The sequence below is a fragment of the Puntigrus tetrazona genome, chromosome 7 (genome assembly GCF_018831695.1).
Source record: "Puntigrus tetrazona isolate hp1 chromosome 7, ASM1883169v1, whole genome shotgun sequence".
In the NCBI taxonomy this organism is placed as follows: Eukaryota; Metazoa; Chordata; class Actinopteri; order Cypriniformes; family Cyprinidae; genus Puntigrus; species Puntigrus tetrazona.
Window position 1 is genome coordinate 22,977,159 of NC_056705.1, and position 13,547 is coordinate 22,990,705.

The window sequence follows — 13,547 nt, forward strand, 5'->3', positions numbered from 1 at the left end:
TGACACCATCTAGTGGCAAAATGGTCACATTTACACTTTAGGCCGCCTTTTTTCTTCCAAATCGCCTTGCATATGACAGTGAATGATATTTGTGAAAATGCTCAAATCCTTCTCATGCGTTTATGGTCATTTGCATGCATTAGGCGGTCTGCGTTTCCAGCACAAGCTATTACCACTACAAAGTAAAATAATAAAATAGCACATTTATTCAAACTGTTTAGGTTTTGTACTGACATCACAAACCTTTACCTTCACTTACTACATACTACATTTTGTTGAGAGACTCATTTATGTTGCTTCAAAATACAGAAAAGTGCATGTTAAGTTAATTCAAGAGGGATTTTTCTCCGTTTCTTGTTTTGCGAAGCTTTGCATCTGACTTGACGCCCACTGTAGCTTGGTTTATTCCATGGCCTGCAGTGGGAGGCTTTGGTTTCAAACGTTAGTTTTGAGGGTCGCTCTTCAGACAATGATCGATCTTTACAGGGTGCCCCTCAGGGAAGAGACAGATTTTGAGTCATAGTTTGAACAGAGCACACTGAGTCACACGTTCTCTGCAGCTTTAAATACACACATCTACACAAGAAGCACACACACATCTTTGTATGTACTTTCCAGCAACTTATTACGTCTTCTTCCAACTGATATTCTTGTTAGGTCTCTTTTTCCCCTTATTCTGCAAGATAAGTTTGTGCTTAGTGTAAAATGTTGGTGTTTTTTCAAGTCTCTTCCACTTTCTCTCCTTCTGTCTTCAGGAACAGTTTGAGTTTGCATTGACTGCTGTAGCAGAAGAAGTGAACGCCATCCTGAAAGCTCTGCCTCAGTGAAAGAAACTTTCACAAACACTTCCAACCTGTCTTCTTCCTCTCTTTTCTGTGTAACCTGGATACTTATGAAAATTGACACAATTTTAAGCTCTATCCAAACTCAGACGCATTGTATTGCGGAAGACATTTCTTTGTACTAAGTGTGTGTAAAATTCTATAGCATTGAAATAATTGTTTAGAATGATATTCAACTAGCCAACTAAGCATGCAATCATAGATTGTATTTGCTGCTCGGATTGGTGTTTACATACCCACTAGTTGTGCATATGAAATGTCTGAAGTGACGTGATCTTAGTATTGCTGTATTACACTGTATTAGTTCACTGCAGTTATGCTCTTATACAGCGAGTTTGTGACTACCCTTAAGTTACGGATGAGCAATACTAATGTGACAATGAGAATACTACAGTATATTGCAGTTCTGTGATCTCCTTTGTTGTGATATATTGTTTCTAGACCAACTAATAAACAGATTGTATAGATAAATTAATTATAAATACAGAATGAACCATGTGATTAAAAATGGTATGCCAAAATGTAATTGTACATATTATTTTTGTGTGTGCGATAGAAAAGTAACGTAATAAATCTCAACGCTGAAGCTTGAGTGATAATTGCATTCATGAATCATTTTGTGTGTGAGACGGAAGGAAGAAGGACTGGATGAGAGAGACTTTACCGACACTTATCCTCACGCGAATTGTCGTTCAGTTCGCTAAAATGGTTCTGGCGAGTTGAACAAGAACAGAAAAAATTGGCTTTTTTCAGTTTTGTTCGTCCTTGAATAACTAGACTAATGCACAAATAATAAAAACGTATTATTGCTAAGAATTATTTGGAAACTTTTCACTTAGGTGCTTACATAAATATTCACACCTCTTAATTTCCTGTCTGCAGTGTTATTATTGACAGCACTTATGACGTCCATGCGCCTTCCTGCTATTTCTGTATGTTGATTTGCATTCCATTTGCATATGTATCTGTCGCTTAACCTGCGTCTTATCAGTATGCAGCCAATCTGAATGTAAGGAGGGCATGCTAATCATCTTATGAATAACTATATGGTAACCATAATTGTGCATGTTTAATTGGTCGTCATCAGAGGGATACAAGTTTATTAGAAAAAATTACGGATGGTAATTGCTTCCTGCAGCAACTAGAGTATTATGCGGGATTGTGATATGCTGTCGCCTCCCGTTCAGGGAATTCATATTTCCTGGTATCGTTCAGCACTGGTAACACGATTAATTATTGCGTTTGGCGACAACTAGTTTAACTCAAGCTGATTTTTTAATTAACTTAGTTTCACTATCATTCTTTTTAAAATTCATCCATTTAGATTGTCCTTGATAATTTGCATTGTGATTATTCTGGTCTGTTCCAAGTTGCTTAAATCAGAATGTCATTATCCATTTTCTTTTCTCTCTCACAGGAAGATATCTCATTTTTACCACCACAATGTCTGTGTGTCAAAGAGGAGGCATTACTGCTAGCCTTATTAGTCCTAAATTGTTCAATTTCATTATATTCACTGACACTCTAGAACTGCAAATAATGGCATATTTGCATGTTTTTTGTGGAATGGTATTCGTCAGCTCAAGACCTCGAGTGACCCAAAAACGTCCAAAAGTCTCCAAAACTTAGTTTGCTAGTCATGAAGGTTGATGTTAGACATAACAAGCATGAAAAAAATCAAAGCTTGGTATCCTTAAAAGTACGTAATTCACATGAATGGATAAATGAATGATGCAGATTTAAACTGAAAGATGAGCCTCGCTAAAGATCACTAAATCGAACAAGTAGCATTGCAAATGCCGTTTTATGGGCTATATTAAAAGCAGAAAGATTGGTTAACACTGGTACATAAGCATTTTACTGTTAATGATCACAAATGGCCTTGTGTGCTTCTGTACAACATAAGAGCTTTACTTCTACCTGCCACTGCATTAGAGGACAAAAAGGAAACTGGCTAGAAACTAGAGAAAGACATAAAGCGACACAGAACGCCCACACTTAGACGGAACTGTTCAAATGACTAATCAGTTCTAATATAAAATACACATCTTGTTAAATGGGACTGAAGGGAAATATATACTTGTGGCAAAGACTACAAACAAATGTAAATGTTTTATAACTGATGTTCACTAAAAATCTTTAGGAGCATATTCATTTTGAAGGCCCCACTTTGTATTTAGTGGCCTTAACTATGTAGTCAATCATTTATTATAATGCACTGTGTACATACATGGTTTTACATCTGTAATTATTTTCTGAAATTATGATTGCACTGTTGACCCATCCCATACACCTTAACCCACCGTTAAACCTCCCCATAGCACTAAACCTGTCCCTAACCTTACCCGTATCCCGCTTAAATAGCAGCAGAAGTGTTTTGCGATACAGAACACAATAAGTACATTGTACTTGTATTTTGACGTGAGTACATAGTAAAGGGCACTTAATATAAAGTGGGACCCTGACAGTGTTGTCTGTTGTTTATACAAATGTGAATTGTTACAGCATCGCCCATAGATATGCAGAAAAGGGCTGTGGGTAACACTTCATTTTAGTGCTCTTGTAACATGTACTTACTAGTAACAACAATGAGTTATTTATTATTTCATACAGCTGAACCTAACATTAGTAAGTACATGTTGTTAAGTGTACTCAACAACATTATTATGTACCGTGTCTGTTCCATGCATTCTTTTTTAATATGTGCATACTCTTCATTTTAATTATACAATGAAGTAACGATTAATATTACCTCATGTGTACTTACTATAGGGTTTAGGTTAGGACTATGGTTAAGCTTAGGGTTAGTTACGTGTAATTACACATTATTTACTGTTACTTACTTTTAGTATAGTAAGTAACGTCACAAGGACCCTGTAAAATATATAGAGGTGATGATAGTGCTTTCGTTTTGTTTTGACATTTGCGTTTGGAGTTTAGCTTTGATTTAGTTTAACCTGTTTGCCTATTGTTTTTCCTGTTTGCCTATTATCATCATAGACATGAATCTATAGGTAGATGACCCATTAGCAGCTGTTTCTACTGGCCGCTGTACGTGAGCTATGTGCCGTATGGTCAAAGCAGGTCGGTGAACACTCGAGAACAAGTTGCCTTTTTGTCTACAAGAGACTTCAGCGGATGATTTGAACACAATACAAACAGACAAAGCTGTTACCTAACATGACAGGTGCTATAGAAAAATGGTAATATCGAGTTAATACATATTAAAAACTCAAACCAATGCATTCTTACCTGAGAGGGTAATTCAACTTTTTCAGAAATTTGAATGTAGTTTTTTTACATTTTACAAACGTTGCACGTTGTTGTGGCATCTTAAAACCCATTGATTTTTATTTAATTTATATACGACATACATAATGAGAATTCCCAGACGTCCTGTGCCGGGAGTCTAATGAATTCAACCTATACATATCTATGGTTGTCATCGTCTGATTGTCTGATTGAGTTAATTTATTTACAGTTGTGTGTTTAAACCCTTGTGTTTCTTTTGTTTATTGTCTGGGGTTGTTTCTTTATGGATGTCAGCATCTGCATCCTCAGTTCTGCTCATTGTGTTTTGTATTTTTGTTGTTATATGGATATGGTTCATCTCCGAGTTCATCTGTGTTACAGATATAATGAGCATGGTCACTCCATCTCATGTGTAAAGGTTCCCACAATATTCACTTACTGATGTGAAGAAAGTGAGATTTCCCAGCTCTGAATTTTTCACTGTGAAAGGACTAAAAGTTACGATTAGAAGTCCTCAAGAGTATGACTCAATCAGAGCCCTGTAGTGAAGCTCACTTAGAAACCCAATTATCTTTCCATATTATACCCAAGTCCCCTCTGACAATCACTGGCCCAGTATCCCAGCTCTTTAAGAGGACCCTTTTCAATAGGAGATTCCCTTCAATAGTACTTCAAACTCAGTTCCAATCCAGCTCATAATCATGTCTTTGCACCCGTTACCCTCCTAAGAAATAGGCTGAGTCAATGAAAAAAAGAGAGAATCTCACGTTTAGAAGCAGTTTGTATTTACTCTGAAATCAAAGCATATTCAGACCTACTGTGGAAAAACTTAAGTGGATAATTGCATTTAGTTTTAACATTTAAACATCCTCCCACTAACATATATAACAGCTATATTATAGTATGTCCACTTATACCTATAAGATATATTCAGACAGCCAGTTGAGGCTGTCTGAAATGCTAGGCTGTTTGACTTTTCTTTTTCGGAGATACTTGCAATAAATATATCTTTCGGCATAGTGCAAAAAGATCATTGCAAAAGATCATTGGTCTTAATTTAGAAATAATCTGAGAACATTGTGGTTTACCAGCAGCATTTTTCAAAATGGGCTGCATTTAAAAGTACCTGTTTGATCAATAGGTGTCTGCACAGGTAGCCGGTTCTACCCCTAAAAAACAATGGTGAACCCTGATGCTGTTTGGCTTGGGTGACTTCCAGAAAAGGCATGTGGGAAGTGATCCAGGTCTCCTTGAGACGGCTGACTGAAGCCGGGCTTGTTTTCTCCCATCTGAATGTGCAGGGCTGTAATGAGAGGGGAGCAGATTGCAGCAGTAGCGTCTCATGTCTGGCCAAGACCCCTGCTTGCTTTGATCTCCTATAAAACACAAACAAGCTTTTTAAACATGGTGCTACAAGGCAGGGACTCTCACTATGTTTTCTAATGCAATGGACCCAGTGAATAGAGAAAACATGAATAGGAGTTTGCACACATACATACACAAGCGTTCCCGCTCGCCCAGTGCCTTGATGTGCTGGTATATGGATAGAGCATCTTTCATGCCCTCACCAACTTATACCCAGACAGACAATGCATTACAGAGTAAAAGAGGTTGAATATACACACACACACACACACACATATATATATAAATATATATATATTTATATATATGTGTGTGTGTGTGTATATACTAAATTAAAATGATTTAGCAGTTCAATAGTTTTTTTTAAAAGATGTTAATACTCTTATTCAGCAATAAATTGATCAAGATTTACATTTATAATAATAATTCTATAAGACCACTATAATGCTATATTCTGCAGATTTCCGTCTCAAATAACTGCAGTTTTTACAAACATTTTTAGCATGGTTTCCAAACAAATGTAAATTAAACTGTATATTACACAATTATTTTGCAGAAAAGGTTTCATCACACTTTTAAGTAGTAAACAGTTATTTTTACATTGTAATAATGATCAAAAAATGCCTGTTTGGTGAGCAAAAGACAATTTCAAAAAGTTTTTAAAAAATGTTAGGTACTCGGGATAACATTTAATTTGATATAACATGAATTCATGCATATGTATATACATTTGGCTACGCCAGATGATTTAACACCCAAGGTGACTTCCACATGTTGAGGAAGTGAGCGTTAGATAAGGGAAATCTCCTGATCTGAATGAGAATCTCCTCTCATTACACCTCATGCTCTCACACGGTTATTAACCATAGAGGAAGCACAAGGAGGGGCTGACAACACAAACGAGGAGAGAAAAAACAGACTGACATTTCACAAGCTTTCATCCCTGTCCCATCATGCATCAGGGGACACTTCTGGCATTTTGTCTCCTCTTTTTTCCTCGTTTTCATCAGTGTCGTCGACGGAGGTCACCTCCGCGACCCCAATATTGCAAACTGTCACTCAGAGTAAGTGAGTTTATCAACACACATCTAATCGGCCAGCCTCTCCGCAGGGACTTTAACCATCTGCATACTGAGATTGGCTTTTCCCTCCCTTTCCTGCTCGGAGTCGAGGAGGCGTCGCCCCGTGCTCGCATAATTATCAACGATGAAGAGCGGCGCTAACAAGAATGTCATGGTATATTAGTGTCACAGACGTATTTAGACACCTAAATGATATGGATTCTGCAGTTGAAAGTCAGAGGTCAACGATGATAAGGAAAGCTTGAGAGGTTATTTACAATTCTGAAACTTACCAGATGATTACATGTGGTCAAGTCTGTGACACAGAAACACCAAACGAGCAGTGATGCACATAAAAGCCTAAAGTACACAAAACAGTCTTGCTCGAAAATCCTGACAAGGATGATGTAGAATAAGCAGAGACGTGTTGATGTGTAATTTAGGCAATAATTACGTTCATGTGGCCTTTTTCAGCACGTGTCACTCAATATGGGCTGTATTCTAGATAATTGCTAGGTTTCACAATACACCACTGACCTTATTCACCCCCCTACTGTTGCAAGTGAGCTCACTTTTTTTGTAAGCCTTTTGTGTGTGTGTGTGTGTGTGTGTGTGTGTGTGTGTGTGTGTGTGTGTGTGTGTGTGTAAGACCATGTGCTGTCATCGTGTAGGTGTACGTGCATGTGTTTCTGTGTTTGTGACATTGAAACAGCAGGCTCCATATTGTCCTTCATCTGTTTATGGTAATTATGGCTTTTATACCTTCTCTGCACAGGAGGCTAGTCGGCCCGATTCCATATGAAAGGTTCAAATGGTTTGTAGGGGAACAGCTGCACTAGTAAAAAAAAAAAAACCTTTTTATCAAGCACGTGTGTTTTTTCTTATATAAAGGATGAAATATCATGCGCTTGTCACTGCAAAATCCCTCCCTGTTCATTGTGCGAAAATTCAATAACGTGTTATTAAAAATGCTCGCAGCCATTGTAAAGACGACCCGCACGTTTAGACCGAGGTGGAGAGCTGATTATGCATTTTAATGAGACTGTGATTCACGGCAAGAAAAAGGTGAATAAAAGACTGGAAAACAAAATGTGCCATGCAGAACAATAAGCTGCAACAACCGAATCTGCATTCTGACAAAGTTACATAAAACACTGGAAAGAGCTGCTCAGGCTCTGTGTGGACAGACGCAGATTTCAGCATCCACTAGAGTTCAGAGAAATGTGCAGCACGTCCCTGTGTGTAACCTTTCTTTTCATTTTTACAGACAAAGTGGTCCAATAAGGGTCTCTTCCCATTTCACATTTACTGTTACATAGGCACATCCTTCTTTCCCCTCATACCTTAGATGTTTTTTTCTCATTCGTTTCATCCCTATTCCTCTCCAACTTTCCTCCAGACCTCTCCTGTCTGACCGTCCCTCCTCCCTCCTCTCACTACGGCCCTCTCTTTTCCTCTCTCAGTGTCTTGTCACTCATCAGTGGCTAATCTCTTAGGTTAGTGGAGGTCAGGTAAGATCAAGAGGTCAACTCCCTGGTGCTCCTGCTGAACAAATAACAGATAGTGAACTCTGAACCTCGCCTTTGCATGAGAATCAACATCATTTTTCTGCAGCTGGTAACCACAGCAACCAGGACTCTGCCAAACGCCTGCCCTAGGGTTTGAGACGCCCCCCTCTTTCTTCCGCTCTCTCTCTCTCTCTCTCTCTCTCTCTCTCTTTTTCTCTCTCTCACTTACTCCCCTCTCATCTGCATCACAGATGAGTCCTCTCTCTACTCTGCACAAAAAAGGGGGAAAAAAAATCATTCATCCATAATTCATTGTGTGTGTCCCACCCCCCTTCCGGCACGACAGCCCATCCTAGTAACAGGAACCTAGCAACAGCAACAACTCTCCACTAGGCTTTCAGCCTATAGGGAACTTTCAAGTCTCATCAAATTCAACCAATAGGAGGAGAGCAGAGGGGAGGGAAGGGGAGAACAGTGTTTTTCTACACAACTGGGAAGCACAGTCAGGGTGTGTTCCAATCACCCAGTAGTGCCCTGCAAAGTGAATTTTAAGTGGTAGGTCATCTTAAGTGAATATAAAACTTAAGATATGTGACGATTACAATTCATTTAAGACCATGGATTGCGTTTAAAAGACACAACACATTTTCTTAGTAAATATTGGAGTATTTTATTAAATAAAAGGATTTTAAGCATAGTGGCTTACTTATATTTACTGAATTGTGTTTTGCATAAGTAGGTATATATACATAAGAATATTAATGTAATTATACAATTATTATACATTAATTATTTATAAAAGGGTTTATAAGAGTGTATAATAGTTATTTGTACTATATAATGTCATCATACTCAAAATACTAAGCATTGTTTAATAACATTACAAGACATTACAATCTCATAACAAATTAATAAAGCCTTCTCAGTGAGTCAGGAGCAGTGAACACTCAAGTGTAGGACAAACGGTCATACTTTATTAGATTCAATTCTCACTATTAACAGACCATTAACTATGACTTTTGCCTCAATAAACTCTTATTATTAGTAAGGTGGTTGTTACATTTAGGTAGAATATGGCCATGCAAAATATGTGCTTTATAATCCTAATAAACAGCTGATATGTTAATAATAAGTATGCTAATAAGCACCTAGTTAATAGTGAGAACCGCTTCTATACTAAAGTGTTTCCAGACAAGCTAACTGACACCAGCATAACTATAATAACTAAACACATGACTAAAATAAACAATGACAGACAGAAAATTAGGAAAAGAAAAGCCAAGAAACCTCAGATATATTTTTGTGAAATTTACCACTGGAAGCAAAATTAAAGTAATAAAAGCTAAGCTTGTTCTTGAGGTGATAGGACCGAAAATAAAGCAAAACAGTAGTTTCATAAGAGATACAGGTCAAATTATTTCCCCATCTTTTTAAGCTCTTCCAGGAGCACGCAACATCAGTACATGATAATGAATTCTGATGATTTATATTTTTCCAGACCACTTGACCTGTTGACATATCCAGTGAACCATATGACACAAAGACCAGAGCAACGCACATCAACAATTATCCTCTCCGGTGATGGAAAATGAAAGCAATGCATTTGTCAGCTGAACGTGAAGAGTTCTGGAGACCCAAAAATGGTTGCAGGGCTGTCCCGATGGGCTAAACAGCAGGGAGATAATCATGCAAAATAAAAAATAATAAAATGCATTTATTATAAAAGGATTGTAAATGTGTGAAACAGCATGACAAACGAGGTCCCAGTGACACACATCTTGTCTGTCTGCAGGTGGTGCACAGATGTTGCAGTGTACAAATAAATGGAGAATCTTGTTCACTTTATATTTTTCAGGGGCATCTAAACACATCTAAACAGCAGAGAGAGTTTGTTCACAATGTTGGGTTCCAGCCAGTGTAAGTTTGGTCAGATTTGATCTACGGTGGTTTTGGCAACCAGCTGTTCAGCAACTGGTGTTAACCAAGCAGTTAAAACAGTCTTTGTCTTACAAAAGATTTTGAGGATCACCACATAAACTTGTTTTAGACCATTTCAGTTGGTCATGTTCTCTCTGCAAAAGTGTTTATCTATAAGAAAGTAAAATGTTAGCATTTACATACAATTGTGACTAGGATTACTTAGAAGCTTGAATTCATTTAGGGTTATAACCTTACAAGATATGTTTTACGCAGCATCAGGTTTAGCCTTTTAATCCTGGCAAGAGATAGTAACATGGAAAACTGGTTATATGAAATTCAACTACCTAAATGAAAATATGCAACATGGAAATGTTGTGGAAATGTTTGGAAAACACTTTTAATGTGTTGTTTGTGACGATCTGAAATCATACTGCAAATGGATGATGACATTAGAATGAGCTCCTCAAATGCATCAAACTCAACAGGTTACTGCAAAGCTGTTCAAAGCCTGGACACACATCAGGGATTTTGCACTTTCAGCTAAGTTTGAGCAGTTTGAAATGGTGTTATATAATAAAGCTTATGGAAAGTGTAGATTTATAACTCCCACTGTAAGAGGAAGCTCTTGAAATCAGAAATAGAATGGCACTGGGACAGCAAACCAAAACCTAAAATCACTAGTAAATAATGTACCAACACGTTGAAGTACATGAAGTAGATGTGAAGGTCTTAGAAGATGCTAAGGCTTAGAAGGTCTAAAGGAATTATAGTATAACGCATACTTCTCAGCATGTGGTTGCAGACAAAAATCTGAATCAAAGAGCCTCAAATGTCTGTCAATTATGCAGCAAAGCAAAGAAATTAACACTTTAATAGTATAATGAATAATTAATGAATAATAATTTTAAAAAAGACACGATGACAAATAGCAACATGACAAATGTTCTTATTTTAAAATATTAATCTTATTTTAAGGTCCAATTCTCACTATTCACTTTGCTTTTTATCATGAATATGGCACATTGGCTGTTTTTAGTACTTATAAGGAGCATACCAATGACCATGTTCTAGATCCCTTAACACAACCCAATATCTAAACTAAACGAATGCCTCACTATAATCAACAGCAAAGGAGCAGTTTATTGAGTGAAAACTATTCATTAATAGTGAACATGTATGTCGTATTCTAAAGTTTCACCAAACAAAAGTAATAATCTAACATTTTGTGTAATTCTAGTAAATGCACACATTTTTTGTTGTTGTTTCTCAGTGATTTTATATTTTTTCTCACCCCTACATGTCCAGTGAAATGTATACTTTACGTGTTACAATAAGGTGCTTTGTTATGCCTATATAGGCCAAGTGCACAGATAAATATGGTTGTTACTCTTCTCAACTTTTGCTCCCAAAAAGTCATTTAGTGAGAGCACCATTTGTATAAATCCTGTGTTGTGTGTACAGAACTGAACTGAACGTCTTCTTGTTGGTGCAGTTTCTTGTTTGTGGTTTACAGCAGCTATAAGACGTCAAAGCATTGCTAATATGTCATTCATCAATCATCATGAGTGACGCTGGTTCTGGACATACAAAACCTTTTATCCACCTACGCTAAAGGTATTTAAAGCTTCTGGAGCCCTAACTAAAACATAACGTTTTAGTATAACATACTAAACTTGTGTGACTCTGAGATTTTAGTTTAGGTTGGTTCTTTTTTAATCAATGCTTTATTTTAAAGAAATAAATAAAGCAGCAGACATTGTGATATTCTGTTCACAACTTTAAAGTGTTTGAAGATTTTACATATTTGTTTCACGAATCAAATTTAAGGGAAGTCTGTGACATGTTATGGAATCGGTAATTGAATTTGTGTTCAGGGAAGAGGAGAACTGCTGTCAGCTTAGGACCTTCGGGTCATCTGACTAGATCTTTATAACCACTTCTTCTAACACTGACACACACAACAGAGCTCCGCAATCCTGCACAATGCATTAAATGTTTCAAATCTTTTTAGATACGTTTTATCTTGAATATTTCATTTTCCCTGAAGCATACAGTATGTTATTGAGAAATGATGAGTTCGAGAGTTCTGCGTTGAGTCGCAGATCAGACTTCCCAGAGCAGCGTATAGCGTTCTAGCTGTTACTTCACACCATGAATATAGCTGTGGCCACGGCAGGCTGTTTCCCCTTGGATACATAAAACGGCAAGCTAATTACTGTGCTAAACCCATTCATAAATCATGTCTGCTCATATTGAACTAATGCCACATGAGATGCTGTGTCAACGTTTTCTTTTGCACGAGTGTGTTAACTACTGGACATGCAAAAACAAATTAATGCAATGCTTGCTATTAAGGGTCAGTAAATAAAAGCGTAATTGAAGGCCCAAGCACAGATAACGGTATTTAGGAAGTTTTTAGGGCCTTTATTTCATGAGTTGCTTAATGACGTGGAACATTATAATGTGGTAATTTGGGTACAATCTTAATACTAGTAAAGAGGAAATGACTATATAGTCTTTAAGACTGCATGCAAACACACCGCTTCTTTTGCTGACTTCATTTTGAATTGAAAGAATTTCTTTCTTTATTTCTTTCCACAATAGCCTACTGCAGCTAAAGTTAACAGTCATTGAACAGGTGATTTTCTCATCTATTTTTCATTAGTCTTTTAATTCAGTAGCACTTGACTATAGGGACCAGTTCTCACTAGTTGCTTATTTGCGTACCTATTAATAACATACTGACTGTTCTGCATGACCATAATCTATACCCAATCTTATACCCAATACCTAAACTCAACAACTACAACACTAACTATTAATGAGCAGCAAATTAGAAGTTTATTGAGGCAAAAAATCAAATAATGTTTTTGGACCTTAAAATAAAGTGTGAACTTAAATAAAAAATTCAATCATCATTCACTCAAGTTGTTCTAAACCTGTATGAGTTCCTTTCTTCTTTTCAAGACAAAAAGAAAACAAATGCCAATGTAACGACTACCAACAACTGTTTGATTACCAACATTCTTCAAATATATATTTTTTTTAAACAGAAGAAAGAATCTCATACAACCTGAAGGTGAGTAAATGAAGACAGAATTGTAATTTTTGGCTAAACTATCTCTTTGATCTAAAAGAAAAATGTGTGCATTCATTGAAATCTATATATTTGTGGCAGGTACAATGAAGTATACAGAACGCTGCCGTCCAGACCTGCTACAGTAGGAGTGAACTCATCAGAGACAGATAGAAGGGTAATAAAAGCAGTTTCACATGGCAATCACTGTGTGAAGTCTCTATGCTAAAGAGATCTCTGAAGCTGTTTGAAACCAATTGGGGCTAATGTAGAAGCATATTGTCCGCAGGCAGAGACAGAGGAAAGGTGGGGAGTAAAGAGACGTAAGGGAAAGAAAAGAGAAAAGGACAGGAGGAGATGGAAGGAAAGAGGAGTAAGAGAGAAAGATCTCACAGGGGAGCTGTGTGTTAGAGCATTGTTTACCTGAGATGGGTCGATGTGTGGGTGGTGAGGGGGCAGACTACTCTCTGAATCTGTCTTTCCTTCATTCTCCATCTCACAAAGACAATGTTTTTTTTAACAT

General features: G+C 37.1%; 1 protein-coding gene across 1 annotated transcript in view; it reads left to right on the forward strand.

Moving 5' to 3' along the window:
- Window positions 1–1,434, forward strand: part of ptprn2 (protein tyrosine phosphatase receptor type N2) — a 139,293-nt gene extending 137,859 nt beyond the window's left edge. The window contains exon 23 of the mRNA XM_043245497.1: window positions 756–1,434. Within this exon, the coding sequence (XP_043101432.1) occupies window positions 756–827 (72 nt within the window). The 3' untranslated portion in view covers window positions 828–1,434. The remainder of the gene's footprint in view (window positions 1–755) is intronic.
- The last annotated feature ends 12,113 nt before the right edge of the window (window positions 1,435–13,547 follow it).